Here is a 19,932-nt window from a genome sequence, read left to right on the forward strand (position 1 = left end):
GGGAGCCTGCTCCCTCCTCTCTCTCTGCCTGCGTCTCTGCCTACTTGTGATCTGTCTCTGTCAAATAAATAAATCTTTAAAAAAAAAAAAAAAAGACCCTTTTTCCACATACAGTACCACCTACAGTTTCCAGGGCTTGGGACCTGGAGCTCTTTGGGGGCCAGTATTCAGCTGACCATGCGTCCCAAAGCCTCAGTTCTCTCAGCTATAAAATAGGGTACTGGGAGGGTGACCAGTGTATCTAGAGAAGGCACTCAGAATATCACGGGGCATGTCACAAGCACTCAATAAAGGGGAGCCTCATTTAAAATTTCCTCTTTGGAGGTGTCTGGGTGGCTCAGTGGGTTAGAGCCTCTGCCTTTGGCTCACGTCATGATCTCAGGGTCCTGGGGTCAAGCTCCGCATCGGGCTCTCTGCTCAGCAGGGAACCTGCTTCCCCCTCCCTCTCTGCCTACTTGTGATCTCTCTCTATGTCAAATAAATAAATAAAATCTTTAAAAAAATAAATAAAGTTTCCTTGTTGAAAAAAATTTGTTAATAAAAAATAAAATAAAATAAAAATAAAGTTTCTTCCTTGGGCTTCAGTTTCTCTCCCTGGAAAATGGGGAAGCAGGGGGTGTGGAGTTCAGGGGTTTCCAGCTCTTTTGTTCCCTGGGAGGGGATCCTCTTTTGTCCCCCTCTTTTTTTTTTTTTTTTTCAGAGGGAGGCCCTGAGAGAAGATGTCCCTGCATCCGGGAGGCGGCCAAGGCCAAGATGGGAAAGTCACATCAGTGTTCCCTGGAGCTGGGGAGGAAATGGCCACAGCTGTCCTCCCACCAACAGCCAGGCCAGAGGTGGTCCCCTCCTCAGGCAGGTGGCAGGAGGCTGTCCTGGATGGAGGTGCACAATTTTTCCATGTCTCTGCTTGCTCTCTCTGAGGTCCATCGGGGGTCATTCTCTCCAGCTCCTTCTGCTTCTGTCTCTGTCCCCTCCATTTCTCACTGTCTCTGTCCCTCTCTCAGGTGGAGAGATCTCTCTCCCTCTCTGACTGCCCTGGCGTCAGTCTGTCAGTTGGCTCCATCCCTCTTCCTCTCTCACTGCCTCTCCCTTTCTGTCTCTCTGGTTCTCTCGCCCTCTCTGACTCTGCATGAGATTCTCCCCTCCTCAGCCCAGGGAAGCCCCCGAAACCTGTGGGCCTCCCTCAGGACCCAGCAGGCAGGTAGGAGCTGGGCGAGGCCCAGCTGAGTCACCAGGAGGAAAGAGCGGACATTCCTGCCACTTTTCTGGGATTGTGCCTGGGCCCAGCCTCCTGCCCGCCCCCTCCCGTGCCACGTCACTGGACCTCACAGGTGTGTGTCACCTGAGGGAGAGACAGAAGGAACGAGTCACAGAGACAGACAGAAAGACAAGCCTAGAAAGACATTAAAAACAGGGATGGAGAGACAGAAAAGAGAAGCAGAGAAAGAGATGGGAAGAGACAGGAAAAAAGAGACAGAGACAGGGAGAGATAGAGTGACAGAGAAAGTGAGACACGGGTTGAGAGAGACAAACAGAGAAACAAAAAGACAGACACCGGAGGGGAACAGCAGACAGATTTCAAGAGACTAGAGCAGTCTGAGGTGGGGATGGGTGGGCTCCAAAATATTCCCCTCATTCTTTAAATAAATTTTAAAATAATAATAATAAAAGACGATGACCTCAGAGCAGTGAGGTCATCCTGCCAGGAGGCTGGATTGCAACACCCCAACTGTGTATTTCTGGACCAACACCCCAACTGTGTATTTCCCCACCTCAGTCGGTCTTCATGCCACCTGCAAGAGGGGCCCCACTTTCCACATGAGAGAACCCTAGGCTCTCAAGGGAAGATATCTATTGGCCCAGGGTGACCAAGGAGTAGTCTAGTCCTGGAGCCAGGGGCATGACCTCCCTGACCTCAAACCCTTAGAATGTCTCCACCTCTCTCCCCACCCACCATGGAGAGAAAGCTCTGGAGAGCCCATCCAACAATGATCGGTGGCAATTAGAGCCTTCACTGAGCACATGCCACACGTCAGGCACGGTACCACGTACCCTGGGGGCATTTTTTAATGTCCCTAGCACACCAGCCCTGGGAGAGAGGCACTTGTGAAGGAGCTGGAGGCCCAGAGAGGTTAAATATCCTGCCCAAACCCACAGAGTAGGGTGTAGCTGGAATCTGAACCCTTCTAGTCTGGTGCCAGCCCCATATCTTAATCACTAGGCTCTACCGCCTCTTAGAAGGGAGGATTTTGGGGGGGACTTTTAATACTTTACCAAAAAATTATTACCTTAAGGCTTCAGTGAATTATTAAAAGTAATAATACTATACTCATTGTTATACTGGTAGAGATAGCTACTACTTTCATTGCCTACTATCTTCTCCCTCCCCTATTCTGTTCCAGCCACACTAGTCGCTCTGCTGTTCCTAGAGCTTGTCAGGACACCCCCACTCTGCCCCCACTGGCAGTTGTCTATCCCTGGAACTCTTCCTGGATCATCTCCCCAACTTCTGCCCTCACCACGCTCTGCCTCTGCTCAAATGCCACCTGCTCAGGGAAGCCGGGCAGCATCATCCCACCTGAAACCAACCATGCCTCACTTGTATCCTGTACTTCCTGTCTCCTGGTTTGCTGTTCTCTGTTTTACTTACCGCTGCCTGACAGCCACAGACTAAGTAACACATATTGACTCTTCATTGTCAAGGCCAGGCACTGTGCTTTGTTTCCTGCTATGTCCCCAGCTCCTCCTGGACCAGTACCTGGTACAGAGTAGGTTCTTGGTAAATGCTGAAGGAAATTGTTGAGCCCTCCTTGTGGGCCAAAAACTGTTTCAGGCAACTTCACCAGCGTTAAATTGCTCTGGTGGGTCAGAAGCATGCAGAGATGGAGAGTCTAGACAATTTTATCTTTTACATTTTTTTACTTTTTATTTTTCAAGAGAATGGGAGAGAGAGAGAGCACACATGAGGAGGAGATGGGTGGGCAAAGGGAGAAGGAGAGAGAGAATCTTAAGCAGGCTCCATGCTCAGCGTGGAGCCCGATGAGGGGCTCTATCTCACCACCCTGAGGTCATGACCTGAGTGGAAGTCAAGACAGACACCTAACTGACTGAGCCACCCAGTCGCCCCTACATTTTACTTTACTTTAAAAAAAAACAATGGGAGCGCCTGGGTGGCTCAGTGGGTTAAAGCCTCTGCCTTCAGCTCATGTCTTGATCCCAGGGTTCTGGGATCAAGCCCCACATTGGGCTGTCTGCCAGTGGGGAGACTGCTTCCCCCCCCCCCTCTGCCTGCCTCTCTGCCTACTTGTGATCTCTGCCTGTCAAATAAATAAAATCTTTAAAAAAAAAAAAACTTAATGAGGACCTTTACAAATACACAGAAAAAGGAGACAGAATGGCATGGAAGTTACCCTGAGATACTGCCTTACATTTTTTCCTAAAGCATTTTAAAGTAAATGCAGACATCCTTGACATTCACCTCTAGCTACTTCAGTGAGTGTCTGTAAAAACCAAGAACAGCTTTCCACATAACCACAGGACCATTTTCATAACAGCAATATCTACTTTTTGGCTGAAGTGTTTGAAGGTAAATTAGAGACGTTATATTCTTTCATCCCCAAATATTCCAGGGTGCATCTCTAGTGATAAAAACATTTCCCCATGTGACCACAACACCATTATCCCTCCTAACAAAACTAACAAAAATCCTAACAATAGGGTGCCTGGGTTGCTCAGCGGGTTAAGCCTCTGCCTTTGGCTCAGGTCATGATCTCAGGGTCCTGGGATCCAGGCCCACATCGGGCTCTCTGCTCACTGGGGAGCCTGCTTCCCCCTCTCTCTGCCTGCCTTTCTGCCTACTTGTGATCTCTCTCTGTCAAATAAATAAATAAAATCTTAAAAAAAAAAAAGACTTCCAAGAAAAAAAAAAACAACTCCTAACAATAATTAATGATCATCCACAAATGTCCCATCAGGACAAGTTTTTTTTTTTAATTTTATTTAAATGCAATTGAATAACATACAGTGTATTATTACTTCAGAGGTAGAGTTCAGTGTTTGGTCAGTTGCATACAACATGCAGTGCTCATCACATCAGGTTCCCTCCTTAATGAAGCCCATCACCCAGTTACCCCGTCTTTCCTCCAGCAATGCTCAGTTTGTTTCCTCGAGCTCAGGGTCTCTTATGGTTTGTCTCCCTCTTTGAGTCTATCAGGACAAATATTAACCAGAGAGCAGAGGTCCTTCCCCCAAGGTCCCACAGCATGGGGAGGGAGAATTAGAATTTGGTGTATGTGTGTGTGTGTATTTTTTTTGACACAACAAAATATATTTTATTTCAATTATACTAGTTCAGGAAGGCGGGGGGAATGCTCAGCACCAGCAGCTAAAGGCCACAGGGGCTGGTCCGGACTGCTGTTAGCTCACCAGCCCCTGTGGCATCTGGAGGATCTTCGTCCCTGCGACCCTGGGCAGCGCTAGGAAGATGTGTCTGTTGCAGTCACCGCTTGGTGCTGTCTGTATCCGAGGCCAGCCGCTGCTGCAAGGACTTCCCTTGGCGCTGCAAGGTGTCCGTCAGCAGGCCCTGCCTCTGGCTGGGACTCCGGCTCTGGGAAGTGAGCTGTGGAAGGCCACTGAGTTTGCACCCTGGCAGCCTGGAGACAGCTTTGACATCCGCCACATGAGTCAGAGCGGAGCCGACCCCCGCCCCCACTCCTGGCCGCGCCCTGGCAAAGAAGTTTTTGAGGAGGAGGGGTCAGGGGCGGGGAGGTGGAAGCACCCACGCTTCTGGGGCTGACTCGCTCTTTCGCAAACTCTCTGGGAGGAGCCCCGGGGGCACAAAACTGTCTCCTTCCCCGGGCCAGACTGAGAGGTGCAGGGAGCCACACGGACGAGATCTGCTGCCAGACATGGGCCGCCCGAGGCTGCTGCCGCTGCTGCTGCTCTTGGTTCAGACCTGCATTCCAGGTAGGGACTGGACACCCAAACACCTGCGCGGGGAACTGGGTCCTGAACACAGAGAAGAGGGGGAGGGGCGGGGGGCTCGGAGCTGGAGGGGTTGGAGGAGGGGGCTCAGTCCCCAGCCCTCCCCCTCACGTAGCGATCCTTCAGCCGTCTGTAGCCCCACACAGCAGAGTACCTGGCAAGCAGTAGGTGCTCAGGAAATAAGAGTGGAGCGAAGGCACTGAACAGCAGCCACCGCGGAGTGCGCTCTTCATTTCGGGCGCTCCTCCAAGCCCCTTCCCTGCAATTTCAAACTGGACAGGCAGAAGCATTTCAACCCTGTTTCACGGAGAAGGAAACAGGTTCAGAGCGGTAACCTCCATCCAGTCCTGGAATAAGTGGGATTCTGGCCTCGCAGGCACGTCCCATCGCTCTCTCCACTCGCGCGGGGCTCCCCGCCACCCCCCGCACCGATCCAGCCCCTTGAAAGACAGGGAGCAGCGAGCCTCGTTTTACAAAAGATCTAAATAGAGACGCGGACCATCGCAGAAACAGGGGCTGGGGATCCAGGCCTTGTCCCCGGAGGACGCTTCTCTTTCACTACCCCCCAGCTACCTGCTCAACTCCTTTCCTAAAAAACGTGCGGGAGAGGGTTGAAAAGCCAGAGGAAACGGAGAAGGAACTGAGTCAGGGCGGGGCGGGGAACAGGGTGTTGCGGGGCGGCTCAACCATGAATAACCCGGAACGGTCTCCGGATCTTTCACGGCCGAGAATGAGTAATGACTCCAGGAGACTGCGAATTTGGGGTGGGGAATGGACCCCAGGAGGGGAGGCCGGGGAGGCGGGTAAAGGTGTTGGGGCGGGGGGAGCGCAGGAGGGGCTAGTGGGCGGGGCTAGAACCTCGGGAAGAGCTGGTGGGCGGGGAGAGAACCTTGAGGGAGGCTCCTGCAGTTGGGGTCAGAACTTCTCGAGGCCTCATGGGTGAAGTTAAAACTTTGGCCTGGACTCCTGGGAGGGGAGAGAATGTTGGGGAGAGGTTATGGAAAGGGGTAGAGTCTGGGGGCATTAATAGTGGGTATAGTCAGTGGGGATCACCAGGAAGTGGGGTAAAGATCACCTGTAGATCAGGTGAGGGTAGAACGCCTTGCGAAGGAGAGCTTGCGAAGCAGGATGGTCAGACCAAGGGCCGGTGGAATGGGGGAAGGGACGTAAATTGGAGCTGAGTTAGAATATCCAGATGGACAGAGAGGGTGGGGATTGGACTCAGGATGGGCCCGGCACTGATACACAATTCAAGGGAAAATAAGTCAGGGCGGGACTTTAGGGAAGGATTGTGGGAGAAGATAGAATTTTAGCGTAGGGAGTATAGGTAAAATGTGAGGTTAGATAGACCGGAAGTTCTGCTGACCCAAAGCCCGTGCTGGAACCGAAGGGCGGACAGAATGTGGAGCACGAACCTGAATGCACAAGGTGTGGAGACTTGGTCCTGATACTGTGGCATGAAGGGGGGGATTCCCCCACTGGAAGCTATAACAATCTCTCCTCTCCTCCCTCTCCCCGCCCCCACCCCCCAGCCTCCTGGAGCCTGCAGTGCCTGCTGTGTGGGAGGACCGGGAAGTGCCAGGTGGAAGAGTGTGCCCGTGGCCAGGACCTCTGCAGGACCACGACCTTGCGCATATGGGAAGGTGAGCTCCTCACCTATACCACCACAGGGAACTCAAGCGCCCAAGAAACCTTATTTCACCAGCAATCAGGGAAATGCAAAAGAAAAAGACAAATGGACCCTATTTCATACCCATAAGATAAACAAGCTTTTTTGAAAATCTGACAAGTTGGGATGGATGAGGATTTGGAGCTACAGCCCCTGTTAATGGGGATAAATTCGTGCATCCACCGCACAGAGCAATTTAGCAAAATCTAGTACAGATAATGATCAGCATACCCTCCAGGCGGCAGTTCAACTTCTAGGAAAAAAAAACCCCGAAGAACCTTAGACACAGGTATAAGAATGTTTTTGGCCGTTATGTTTGTGATACAGGTTAGTCATCAGTGGAGGAGAAACATTATGATATAATCACACAGTGGAATGCCTCACGGCAGTTTAAATGAAGGAACTTAAGCTGTAGGTATTCAAGTGGACACATCTCAAAAATTCAGGTTGAAAGGGGGAGAAAAGCATGTTTCAGGGTATGATACCTTTTACTATAAATAGTCTATAACAATATGCAATAAATAATGTAGAAATAAATAATAGTATACATTGTTATGTGTACCCAGTGTGAGAATTACCTGTACCAGTGGTTGCTTCTGGACAGGGCATAAGGGGAATGGGATTTGGGGGAGTGAGCAGGAGGCTTTAACTCTGTCTTTTAAATTTTAAATTCTTTAAAAAAAAATCTGAAACAAATAGAGCAAAATTCTCTAATAGTTTATAAAAGTTGGTGATGAATGCACAGTATTTATTGCATCATTCTCTTGTGCTTTTTGGCAAGCCTGTAATATTTGCCTTTGAAAATTCCTGTTAGAGGGATCTCCCTGCTAAAATCACTCAGCTGGGAGGGAGAGATAGATGGATCTAGACAGCCTCCGCAATAGTGCGGTCACTAAGAGAGAACAGGCTCACCGTGGTGGGAGAGTGAGGAGGGGAGACAGCTGGACCCCAAGAGAGGAGGCCTGGCAGGGATCAGCCCTGGAAGCGGGTGACCTTAGGACCGGGAGTGTCAGGCTGTTTGGGCCCAGGGGAGACTTTGGGGTGACAAAGATGCATTCCTCCCAGGAGGTGAAGAGCTGGAGGTGGTGGAGAGAGGCTGTGCCCACCCGGAGAAGAGCAACAGGACCATGAGCTATCGGACAGGCACGCAGATCATCACTCTTACGGAGGCCCTTTGCGCTACCAACTTGTGCAACGGACCCAGCCCTGGTGAGTTGGGCAGCCCTCATCCTCTCTGAATCGTCACCTGTCATTCTCCTGATCCCATCCCACCACATCCCACCAGCCCTGACTCTCAAATGCCTATTTAAGAAAAAGACTTAGAAAGGCTCAGGTTCTCCAATTCCCGCAGGAGAGGGTGGGAAGTCACGGCTCCGTGTTGCATGGTCGTGCGTGCAGTTTCCTCTTTCAGAGCCTGGTGAGGAAGGAAGTTGGTTAAGGCCAGGCCAGTCCCAGTGAGGTCAGTGAGCAGACCACCTACGTCAGCCCTCTTTCTCATTCATCCATGCTGACCCCAGACTTTGTGTCTGTCTGTTGGCGGAGACTGACTCAGATGTTGATTTTTAAGGAAGTGCCAAGAGAAGGGACACTGGCTTCAGCTTTCTGTTAGATGTGCTTTAGGAAAGCACTGATAATCGAGTCTAAGTAATTCTTCTAATCATAGATAATATTCAGAAAAAAAATTTTTTAAGATTTTTTTCTTTATTTATTCAATAGACAGGGATCACAAGTAGGCAGAGAGGCAGTCAGAGAGAGGGGGAAGCAGGCTCCCCGCTGAGCAGAGAGCCCGATGTGGGGCTCGATCCCAGGACCCTGAGATCATGACCTGAGCAGAAGGCAGAGGCCCAACCCACTGAGCCACCCAGGTGCCCCAATATTCAGAAGATTTAACATCAGTCAAGGCATTGACCAATCAGAACCCTCCTGGAGCCCCCTCTTTAGCTGATGGATCTTGGAGACATAGGGCTCTAAAGAGAGTTGGGAGTGGTCAGGGGCCCACCACCAAGCTTGGGGCAGCCACTGTCAATTCAGTAATTTAATAAGTGGTAAAGTGATATCAGCCCCCATTTCTCAGGCCATTTTTACCCCACCTGTGGTTATTGGGATAGTTGGTTAAATCACATTCTGTATTTGCATGATCCTGGGGATACAGAAGTGACCAAGACAGCTTTGGGGCCTTACCATGGGCTTACAGTCAGTGGGGTGAGTGGGGGTGACGGACCCATCACCAAACAGTGATTCCTCCTATTATAGTCAGAGCCAGGATGGGGAAGCAGAAGCAGAAGGGTCAGGACCATGAGACCTCTGGTCTTAGAGGGCTCAGAGCTGTGGTCAGGAAGTAGATTCCAGAATTTTCAGGACTGAGATAAGGGAAACAGCGCCAGAATGATCCGGGCTGGCATGAATGAAGAGTAGGGGCTGTGGGACCCTCAGAGAGACACTGGACTCAGGTCAAGGAAGTTTTCCTCCAGGAAGCAACAGATAAGCTGGATCTTGAGAAAAGAGCAGGAGTCAGACTGTGGGGGGAAAAAAAAACAGTGGAAAGAGTTTTCTAGGAAAAGCAGTGGACACCAAGGCCCAAACGTGGCTGAAAGTGGTATGGCTGGAGGAAAGAAAAAACAGAGGAGCTGGTGAAATCTGCAGGGTCACATTACACAGGGCTTTCCAGGTTATGGTGAGGAATATAGACCCTATGGACAACAGGGGGAGGTCATAAAAGGGTTGAGTTTTTCTTTGTTTGCTTTACCCTGGAGTGCACTTTCTAATTCACGCTGTGAAGGGGAAATAAAACCCAAATAAGAGATATCTTTGCTAGACGGAGAAGCCAGGGGTTAGATAGAGTCTAGGGCTGCCAGAGCGTCTGGAAAATGAGAGGTAGAGTCCGGAAACCTATGGCACCACAGAAAAGGGAGTCCTGGGGCACCTGGGTGGCTCAGTGGGTTAAAGCCTCTGCCTTCAGATCAGGTCATGATCCCAGGGTCCTGGGATCGAGCCCCGCATCGGGCTCTCTGCTCAGCAGGGAGCCTGCTTCCTCCTCTCTCCTCTCTCTCTGCCTGTCTCTCTGCCTACTTGTGATCTCTGTCTGTTAAATAAATAAATAAAATCTTTAAAAAAAAAAAAGAAAGAAAGAAAAGGGAGTCCCCAGATCTGCAGATTTCCTTTAAGTTATTGGCAAGCTGTACGTGCATGGGGTGGGACTCCAAGAAACTCAGCAGAAAATAGTATCTGGGAATCTACAGAACTGAACGAGAATTCCGGCAGGCATATGATGCTGGGGAAACCAAAGTTGCCAAGTTGGAGAGAGAGGACTTGGTAACCACACCACACTTTCCTCTGAGACCATACCCTAGGCGTAAGGGCAAAACTGAAAGAGACCCACCCTAAAAATGCCTACATCTCATCTTCAGCAAGAAGAAAACCTAACCTTCTTGGGAAGAAAATAACATTATTTAGAGCCTTTCCAAATTCTCATTGTGGTATCTGGCAGCTAATCAAAACTTACAAGGTACCCCCAAGAAAATTGAAAGGACCAATTAACAGGACCCCTAGAGACAAGTCCAACAGTAGAAACTTAGAATGATTCAGATAGTGGAGTTATTAGACAGAGAAATTTAAAATAGCCATGATCCATATAGTCCAAAAAAATAGAGGAAAGGATAAACTTTGGCAGAAATGTGGAGTCCGTTTTTGTTTTTGTTTTTGTTTTTTAAGAGTCAAACAGGAAACACAGAATAGTGGCTGGAATTAAGAACTCGATAGATGTGCTTCATAGAGACCAGAAGCAGTGGGGCAAAAGGATTAGAGAACTAGAAGACAGGCAGTAGAAGTCTCCAGAATGGTGCCTAGATGTGGAGGATCAAGGAACCTGCCAGGTTTCTGCTGTGGGGGACTGAATGGGACCACATGACAAATATAGAATTGAGGAGAGAAGGACTAGTTTAGAGAAGATGGAGAACTTCCTTTGGGGCAGGTAGAGATGCAGGTGTTTGAGGGATGGTCAGGGGGCCTCTCCAGAGGCAGCTGGGTGTACAGGTGTGGATCTCAGAGAGAAGTCCTGCCCGCAGTGAGTTTCCAGCCGACGCGTAGAAATGAAGCCATGTCAACAGATAACATCCCATGGGAGAGAATGTGCTCCATGTGAAATGAAAAGGGCCTGCGACAGAACCCCGAAGATCACCCACATTTAGAAGAACAGCATAAGAAGTAGAATTCATGAGGGGACCCAAGGATGGTATAATGGGAGTGACGGCCCTCCATGTTTCCTTTTCATGGAAGTTCATGTGAGAAGACATGAGTTGTTGGGACATTTTAATTATTTTTCTTTAGGGTTGGGGAAGATTTGGCCTTGGACGTAAATGATTCGCCTAATTCCAGCAGCTGGCCTGAGTTGAGGGAGTCACATTTCTGAGACAAGCCCTCTCCCTCATGTAGTACTTGGCCCCAACTCAACTTGGGTATTTGGGGTCAGGAAGGGGAGGGCATGCCAGGCTTCGGAATGGTCTGAGTGAGCCAAGGCCTGGCCAGGGAACTGACTCTAGTGTTTCCAGGGGCAAATAATTCACCCCCTTGGCCTGGACTGGGAGGTGCGAGAGGCAGTGTGATCACAGATTAATCATGACAGGCTTGGATCCTTGACACATCAGGTAGTGCATTAATTACCTATCACCTCATCACAGATTGTCCCAAATCTTAAAAGCAAAAATGAGCAGGTATTATTTCACAAAGTTTCTGACAGTCAGATTCTGAAGAGTCTGGAAGTGGCTTAAGGTGGTGGTTCTGGATCTTTCATGAGGTTACAGTCAAGACGCCAGCGGAGCTGTCATCATCCCAAGGCTCCCAGGGGAGCTTTACTCACATGGATGGACCCCTCCTGTGGCTTGGACAAAGGCCTTATTCCTTGCCACGTAGACCTCACCATGGGGTGTTTGAATGTTCTAGCCACATGACAGCTGGATGCCCTCCAGACCAAGTAATCCAAGAGAGAGCCAGGAAGAAGTTGTGATGCCTTTTATGACCTAGTGCAGGAGTCATACACCATCATTTCCACAATATCCCATTAGTTACACAGGTCAGCCCTATTCTTTGTGCGTGCATACACAGGAAGCGAGGGTCACCGGGGGCCGTCTCAGAGGTTGGCTACCACAGGGAACAATAGCAGGGTTTTAAACAATCTTCATTCATTTATTTAACAAATATTTACTGAATGTCTTCTCTGGCTCTGGCCCTGTGCTGGTGGTGTTGGACACAGTAATGATTGAGACAGCCCTGGCTCTACCTCCTGGGGCTCAGAGTCCAGGCAGACAGGGATGACCCAGAGTGGGTGTGGCTGCGGTTGGGGAGCCCCGAGGGGCACACTGATCCAGTCTGGGAGGTCAGGGAGGACTTCTTAGAGGAGGTGAGATTTGAGATGATGCCCAAAGAATTAGTAGGAGCAGATGAGGAAAGTAGGGAGACAAGGGAGCAAGGGAGTGCATTCTAGGAAGGCTGGATGCCCGTCAACATGCACATTCAGGGGCTGTGGGAAGTCAGAGGGAGTAGAGTCTGAGGGGCTAGTGGAGGAAGGTGAGGCAGGAGAGGTGGCCCAGACCCAGGTTGGTGGGCCTTGAATGCCACATGGAGTAGCTTGGATTTTATTCTGAAGGCACTGGGGAGCCACGGAGAGATTTTGAACAGAGCACAGGCAGGGCCAGATTTAAATATTAGAAACTTCCTTCTAAGAGCCTAGATATCCGTCAACAGATGAATGGATAAAGAAGATGTGGTGTGTACACACACATACACACACACACACACACACACACACACACAGGAATATTATGCAGCCATCAAAAAACCAAAAATCTTGCCATTTGCAACGACATGGATGGAACTAGAGGGTATTATGTTAAGCAAAATAAGTCAATCAGAGAAAGACAATTATCATACGATCTCACTGATATGAGGAAAACAAGACAGAGGATCATAGGGGAAGGGAAGGAAAAATGAAACCAGACGAAACCAGAGAGGGAGACAAACCATAAGCATAAGAGACTCTTAATCTCAGGAAACAAACAGGGTTGCTGGAGGGGAGGAAGTGGTAGGGATAGGGTGGCTGGGGGATGAACACTGGGGAGGGTATGTGCTATGGTGAGCGCTGTGAATTGTGTAAGATTGATGATTCACAGACCTGTACCCCTGAAACAAATAATACATTGCATGTTAATTTTTTTAAAAAGAAGAAAAAGAAACATCTTTCTAGGGCCATCTGGGGATGCACTGGGTAGGGCTGGGGGGCAAGGGTGGAAACCAGGAGGCCAGAGAGGAACCTGGCATTGAAGGAGTTCTGACCTGGTCATGGAGCTGGAAAGGAGGGAATGGATGCTAGAAAGATTCAGGAGGTGGGATGGGCAGGGCTTTGATGATCGACTGAAAGTGAGATAAGGAGGAATTGATGCTACGGTGAGTCTTCAAGGGAGCTAGAATTCCAGAACTCTCCCCATGGAGTCATCCTCCTGCCCCTCCCCAAACAGGTCGGACTTCCACCTTTCCCCGAACCCGAAACCGTTATCTCGAATGTGTTTCCTGCGCCTCCTCAGATCTGAGCTGTGAGAGGGGCTGGGATCAGAGCCTACAGTGCCGCAGCCCTACAGAACAGTGTGTGGAAGTGGTGACCCACCGGAGCCTGGAAGGTGAGCTCCAACCTCACAACACCTCCTCCCCCCGACATTGCTTCTCCCCAAGGCTGCCCTTAACAATGACCCCAGAATGACAAGGACTTAAAGGTGGAAAGTTAGGGCCCTCACACACAAAAAGTCTAGTGATAGGAAGTCCTGGGCCACTTGGACAATTCTACAGTCACCGGGAACCCAGATGCTTTCTCATATCTTGTATATTGCTTCCATTCTGAAGATTGCCTCATAGTCCAACATGGCTGCCAGAGCTCCAAATCTCGTGTCCAAGTTCCAGGAAGGAGAAAGAGGAAAAGGAACAAAAAACAGAATCCCTTCCTTTTGTGAGGGTTCTCCTTTCTTGAAGTCCCATAAAACCTTTCTATTTATATCACATTGGCCAGAACTTAGCCACATGATTATACCTATGGAAGCTGGAAAATGTGTTTGGTTTTGGTTTTTTGGGTTTTTTTTTTTTTTTTTTTGGCCTAGATATATGGCTGCCCCAAATGAAATGAAGGTCCTATAATGAGCAGTGAGGCAGGAAATGAACAGATGACTGCAGTGGTGGTGGGCAAAGCCAGTCTCAGCCCCTGAACAACCTGACCTCTCTTCTCTGGCCCCCACAGGCAGTCCAAGGGATGAGCACCACACCCGCGGCTGTGGCAACCTTCCGGGCTGCCCGGGCCCCACCGGCTTTCACAACCACCACACCTTCCACTTCCTGCAGTGCTGCAACACCACCAAATGCAACGGGGGCTCAGGTGAGGGGCAGGGGACCCATGCAGTGTGTGACCTGGGGTCAGGGCAGGGAGGTGTACCCGGGCTGTGGCCGCTCCTCTCTAGGTGTCTGTCTCCTGTGAAAACCCCTCCTCAAAGAAGGCTTCTGTGGAAATTCGATGTGCCCATCCAACCTTTACCAAAGATCCACGCTTTATACTTCCTTGAATCCTTTCATGCTCATGGTCCATGCCACTGGTCCCCCTTTCCACACCTGCCTCCTACAGCCAGTGCTCAACACAGCAAGAGTGACTTCTTACAAATGTAAACCAGAGCACGTCACTGTCCTTTTTCAGGCACTCCAGCAACTCTTCCTTGCTCTCAGAATAAAATCCAAAGACCATTCCAGGCCCTATGTAATCTGGCATCCGTCTGTCTTGTGGTCTACGCTGAGTTTCTGCAACTGCCAATCTCCATCCTGCCTCATGGCCTTTGCACAACCAGTACCCTTCACCAGGAACACATCTTCCCCAAGAGTTTACCTGGCTGGCTGCTTCTCATTCGTTAGATCTCAGCTTTAAAGTACCGTCTGCAGGGAAACATCCCTTGTCCCTTCCCGCCACTATAATCTCGCTCCTTCGTGTTATTCTGTCTCTATAAACCAATACTGTCCAATGGAACTTTCCACAGTGATAGAAACGTTCTTTATCCATAGTCCAATATGGTAGCCACTGACTCATATGGCTATTGCGCACTTGAAATGTGAACTGAATTTTGAGTTTTCGTGAATACAAATTCATTTCAGCATAAATGTAAACCGCCACAGTGCCTAGTGGCTACCACGTTGGACAGTGTAGCTCTAAGTGGTAAGTGCTGTAGGGCAGGGACGGTTTCATCTTCCACAGCTGCTTGCCACATAGGATCAGATAGGGGCTTAGGAGGGGCAGTGAGGTGGTACAATAAAGAATCCCCCAGAAGGGGCGCCTGGGTGGCTCAGTCAGTCAATCATCTGCCTTTGGCTCAGGTCATGACCTTAGGGTCCTGGGATTGAGTCCCGCATCTGGCTCCTTTCTCAGCGGGTGTCTGCTTCTCCCTCTCCTTCTACGCCCTGGTCTGTGCTCTCTCTCCCACTCTTATTTGAGATAGATCTCAAATAAATTAAAGCTTAAAGAAAGAAAAAAGCCCCCACCACCACCAAAAGAGTGCTGTTCCAAGCCTGACCACAAGGTGGCTCCATGACATCTCAGGCTGCGAGGTGACAGTTCTAGGGGAGGTAGGACAGGGAAGGACACGCCTTCACCCCACCTGCCCGCACCCCCACACTAATTTCCTTGATTTCTGTTTCACTTGTCTTCTCCCAAGTCGTGGAGCTTCAAAACCTGCCTCTGAATGGCCTCCAGTGTTACAGCTGTGAGGGAAACAGCACCCATGGATGTTCGGCGGACGAGACTTCCCTGACCGCCTGTCAAGGCCCCATGAATCAATGTCTGGAAGCCACGGGCACTAATGGTGAGCCCTTCTAGGAGGACGGGAGAGAATGCTTGTTGCCGGGGAGGGTTGTGGGCCACAGGTGGACTTCACGGAGCTGGGTCTACCTGTGGAGAAGGTAGGACTTTCTTCAAGAGGGTGCCAAGTGTCCTCAGGAATTGGGACTTCGTTAAGAAATGGGCGTTCCAGTCACAGAAATGTGGACTTTCGGGGGGGGCGGGGTGGTGGACTTCCACGAGGGGGTGGGGCTTTCCATAAGGGGGTGCGGCTTCCCACAAGGGGGGTGGGACTTCCTGTGGCCGTGGCGGGCTTCCATCCTGGGCCATACGGGGCTCGTCCCATCTGTTCCAGTGGTTCTCAAACTTTTTCATCCAGGAATTCCTTCATGCTCTTAAAAATTATTACTTATGTCAGTTATAGCTATAGATATTTACTGCATTAGAAGTTAAAACTGAGATATTTTAAGATGTAAATTATTAATTTATTTGTTATTTATGTTTTTAGAAAGTGGGAGACCCCGTGAGTGGGGAATGGGGAGAGGGAGAGAGGGAATCTTTTCTTTTTCTTTTTTTTTGGGGGGTGGCGAGTGGGGGAAAGAGAGAATCTTAAGCAGGCTTCAGCGTGAAGGCGGACTCGTGGCTTGATCTCATGACCCTGAGACCATAACCAAGAGTTGGACACTTAACAGACCGATTCACCCAGGCGCCCCTATTAATTTATTCTAAAATAAATTGATTTAAAATAAAAATATAAAATAAAACCTCATTCCATATGAACATAACATATTTTTTACTTAAAAAAATGATATTTTCCAAAATGAAAACATTTATCAAGAAGACTGGCGTTGTTCTACCATTTTGCAAATCTCTTTCACGTCTGGCTTAATAGAAGACAGCTGGATCCTCATATCGGCTTCCTCATTCAGTTGGCTGCAAGCTCACATGTCCCAGGGCTTCTGGAAAACCCCCCGCTGTACACTCACACGAGTGGAAAAGTCGAATGATGCTTTAGCATTATTAGAATTATTTTTACTTCTGGGTTCCCCCAAGAAGGGTCTGGGGGACCGCATTTGAAACTGCTGCTTTCTTCAGGTAGCATCTACCACCAGGTGGCAGGTCACCCAGTGAGCACTGCAGACCCAGGAGCTGGGAGTCTCAAGCAGTCTTCTCTCTCCTCAGGGCTGGGCAACCCGATCTACACAGTACGAGGCTGTGCGACCCCCTCATGGTGCCAGAGTCTCCATGTAGCTGAAGCCTTCAGCCTGACCCATCTCAACGTCTCATGCTGTACTGGAACGGGTTGTAACAACCCCCTCCGGGATCACCAGCCCCGCATGGGCGGTGCTCCCCGGCCTGGTCCTGCCCACCTCAGCCTCACCACCACCCTGCTTATAACCGCCAGACTATGGGGAGGCACTCTTCTCTGGACCTGACCCCCTCATACACTCCCCCTACCCTGGCTGGATCCAGGGGAGCCCTTTGCCCTCCCCTTAGCTCCCAGCCCTTCAGACTTGCTGTGTGACCTCAGGCCAGTGTACTGTCCTCTCTGGGTCTCAATTTTCCCAGCTGTCTCACAGAGTTGGAGAACCAGAGGAGAAAAGCTGGAGAAAGACTGCAGGCCAGCAGGAGAGGTCTTGTTATGTTAGTGTTTTTGTACCATTGTTGTTATTATTAATTAATATTTGTTTTATTTAATATTTTATACTTAAATAAAGATTTTTGTACCAGTGAACTGAGGAAGGCCTTATCTTCTCTACTCTGTAGCATCTCTCTTTGGGAGGATGAATGGAGGGTCATCTTTCATCCAGCTCCTGGAATTAGTTGTCACATTGTAGGACCCTAGCATTTAGGGCCCCAGCCTTGGGAACAGTTGTCCATGGGCTTCCATCCTAAGCTACCTCCACATCTGTTTCTGGGCTCCAATTCACTCATCCAAGCACTAACCTTCCTGTCTGTCCTCCCAAGCTCCAAAGGTCAAGACTGTTCTGTTGTTCCAGGGAGAGGCATCTGCATTTCCTAAGGGGCTCTGAGACTCTCAGATGAATGGGAGGGATAATCTGATGGCCAGAACTCCCTAGGGGCCCTCCACTGAGGAATCAGACAGGACTACCTTTCCTCTGATGACTGCCCTGGCAGGAGATAAAGGCAGGGCTCTTTGTCCTAGGATGCCTTCAGACTGAGAAAAAGACAACTCTCTGGGGCACCTGGGTGGCTCAGTGGGTTAAAGGCTCTGCCTTCGACTCAGGTCATGATCCTGGAGTCCTGGGATCGAGCCCCACATTGGGCTTTCTGCTCAGCGGGGAGCCCGCTTCCTCCTTTCTTTCTCTCTGTCTACTTGTGATCTCTGTCTGTCAAATAAATGAAATAAAATCTTTAAAAAAAATTTTTTTAATAAAAAAGACAACTCTCGTTTCCATGACACTCTTGGGGCACAATATTGAAGAATTCATGTTTCCTCTGATTTGCTGAGGCAAGCCCAAAGAGACCAAATTACGTTCCCCAGGACCCTATGGCTAATGAAGAAAAGGATAAGACATCTTCCATGGTATATGGGGGCAGGCAAGGGACAGGTTTCTTTTTAGGACCTCCTCAAATCACATTAACATAGGGTCACCACGGCGCTTCAAGAGGTGGGCTCAGTGTCTCTGCCTCTCGAACATGAGTGGCTCTGGGACTGCTTTGACCAATAGAATGTGGTGGAAGTTATGCCATGGCACGTTCCAGGAGGCTTTAAGAAACTGGCTCTGGGGAAGCCAGCTGCCATGTCGCAATCCTGCGCGGAGAGACTGTCGTGATTTGGGGACGCCCACACTACTCAGGCATGGATGCCACATGGGGAGAGAGCCCCAGATATTCCATCCATCTCAGCCCAGACACCAGACAAGTGGGTGAAGGGGCGGCCCTAGACGTCACACCCCCACCAGATGTAACACACAGGAGCGTTGGGAAGCCTGGCTGTCTTCAGTTTCCCGGGACCACCATTGTCACTACCAACTTTCATACTGGGGGGCTTCCGGCAACAGAAATGTATTCGCTCAGAGTTTTGGATGCTAGAGATTGAAATCAAGATGTTGGAAGTGCCATGCTCTTTCCGAAGTTGCTGGGGGAAGGATCCTTCCTGGCCTCGTCCTGGCTTCTGGGGGTTGCTGACAATTCTTGGTGTTTCTGGGCTTGCAGCCACGCAACTCCAATCTCTGCCTCTGTCCTCATGTGGCCTTCTTCTCAGTGAATCCCGCTGTGTGGTTCCAAATCTCTCCCTGTCCTTATAAGGACACCACGCATTGGATTTAGGGACCCACCCTAATCCGGGGTGACCTCATCTTAATCTCATCCGCAAAGACCCTATTTCCAAATAAGCTCACATTCATAGGTCCTGGGGGTTAGAACTTCAGTGTATGGGGTGGTGGGGGGGTTGGCAGAATTCATTCCACAACCTCAGTCAGCAGCCAGAGCCAAGGTTTCAATATAGCCCCCTGTGAACCATCCCCCCCACCTCCAGCTGTTCCAGCCCCACCTTGGGCCGGGGTCCATTGTGGAATAGATAACACTCTGATCCTGCCATGCCTTGCTCAAATTCCTGACCCACAGAATCATAAAATAAAAAGGTTATGGTTTCACACCAATGAGTTTTGGGGCATTTTTTAATGCTGCGATGGTTAATGGGAATAGTCATTTGTTTGGTAGTTTGCGAACTCTCCCCGCTATAATCTCCATAAAGGGCAAGACCTTTATTTCTTCACTACTACTGTATGCGCGGTACCAAGATGAATAATGCCTGGAACATGGCAGGTAATTAAGAAAGAAAGGAGGGAAAGAGGGACCGAAGGAAGGAAAGATCACATCTTTAGTATCTTAAAACAAAAACTGGCTAGGGCTGTATCTGTTCTGATGTCCTACAGCAGAGATGAGGCCAAGATAACATTTTCTGAACTACTCTACAATTAAAATTGAGGGTAGTTTCTCCCCTTTCCCATGGTTGCCTACCACAGAGGTTGGAGACTTGGATTACGTCCACCACGATGCTCTCCAGCAGAGACTAGAAGCTAGGAATACATTTCCCATGATGCCTTACAGCAAGCGTGGAGGCTGGGACTGCATCTCCCATGAGACCCTGTGGCAGAGATAGGGAACTAGGATTACATCTCCCAGCATGCCCTCCAGTGAGGATCAGAGGCTTGAAATACATGTCCCACAATGTCTTCCAGCAGATATTTTGAGGCTCAGGATACATTTCTCATAATGTTCTACACCAGAGCTTGCGATCAGGATCTCATCGTTAATGGCTCCCAAGTTTTTGTTCAGGGATTTCGGTCGCAAGAAATAAAATCCGTTTAAGCTGACTTAAGCAAAATGACAATGTTATTGGAGGTTTAGAGTCCAAGCAAGAGCTAGGTCCCTGGGCCTCATGAGGGACAAGAAAGAGAACTGA

General features: G+C 49.6%; 1 protein-coding gene across 2 annotated transcripts; it reads left to right on the plus strand.

Annotated features, from left to right (window-relative positions):
• Window positions 1-4,774: 4,774 nt before the first annotated feature.
• On the plus strand, window positions 4,775-17,215 carry PLAUR (plasminogen activator, urokinase receptor). 2 transcript variants are annotated; one of them, XM_044257211.1, is made up of 7 exons: window positions 4,775-4,962; window positions 6,513-6,623; window positions 7,715-7,858; window positions 13,159-13,317; window positions 13,926-14,060; window positions 15,379-15,525; window positions 16,683-17,215. In XM_044257211.1, the coding sequence occupies exons 1-7, from the start codon at window positions 4,905-4,907 to the stop codon at window positions 16,934-16,936; spliced, it is 1,008 nt and encodes a 335-aa protein (XP_044113146.1). In that variant the 5' UTR covers window positions 4,775-4,904; the 3' UTR covers window positions 16,937-17,215. The 2 variants fall into 2 exon arrangements, with proteins under 2 accessions (XP_044113146.1, XP_044113147.1); XM_044257212.1 differs by lacking the exon at window positions 4,775-4,962 and adding an exon at window positions 5,878-6,408.
• The last annotated feature ends 2,717 nt before the right edge of the window (window positions 17,216-19,932 follow it).

The sequence above is a fragment of the Neovison vison genome, chromosome 7 (assembly GCF_020171115.1).
Source record: "Neovison vison isolate M4711 chromosome 7, ASM_NN_V1, whole genome shotgun sequence".
NCBI classification, from domain to species: Eukaryota; Metazoa; Chordata; class Mammalia; order Carnivora; family Mustelidae; genus Neogale; species Neogale vison.

Excerpts from the sequence above, each read along its gene's own strand:
- PLAUR (XM_044257211.1), top strand. The coding sequence starts at position 4,905 with ATGGGCCGCCCGAGGCTGCTGCCGCTGCTGCTGCTCTTGGTTCAGACC. Across the intron at positions 6,624-7,714 it reads GACCTTGCGCATATGGGAAG|GAGGTGAAGAGCTGGAGGTG; the intron begins GTGAGCTCCTCA and ends CATTCCTCCCAG. Across the intron at positions 14,061-15,378 it reads CAAATGCAACGGGGGCTCAG|TCGTGGAGCTTCAAAACCTG; the intron begins GTGAGGGGCAGG and ends TCTTCTCCCAAG.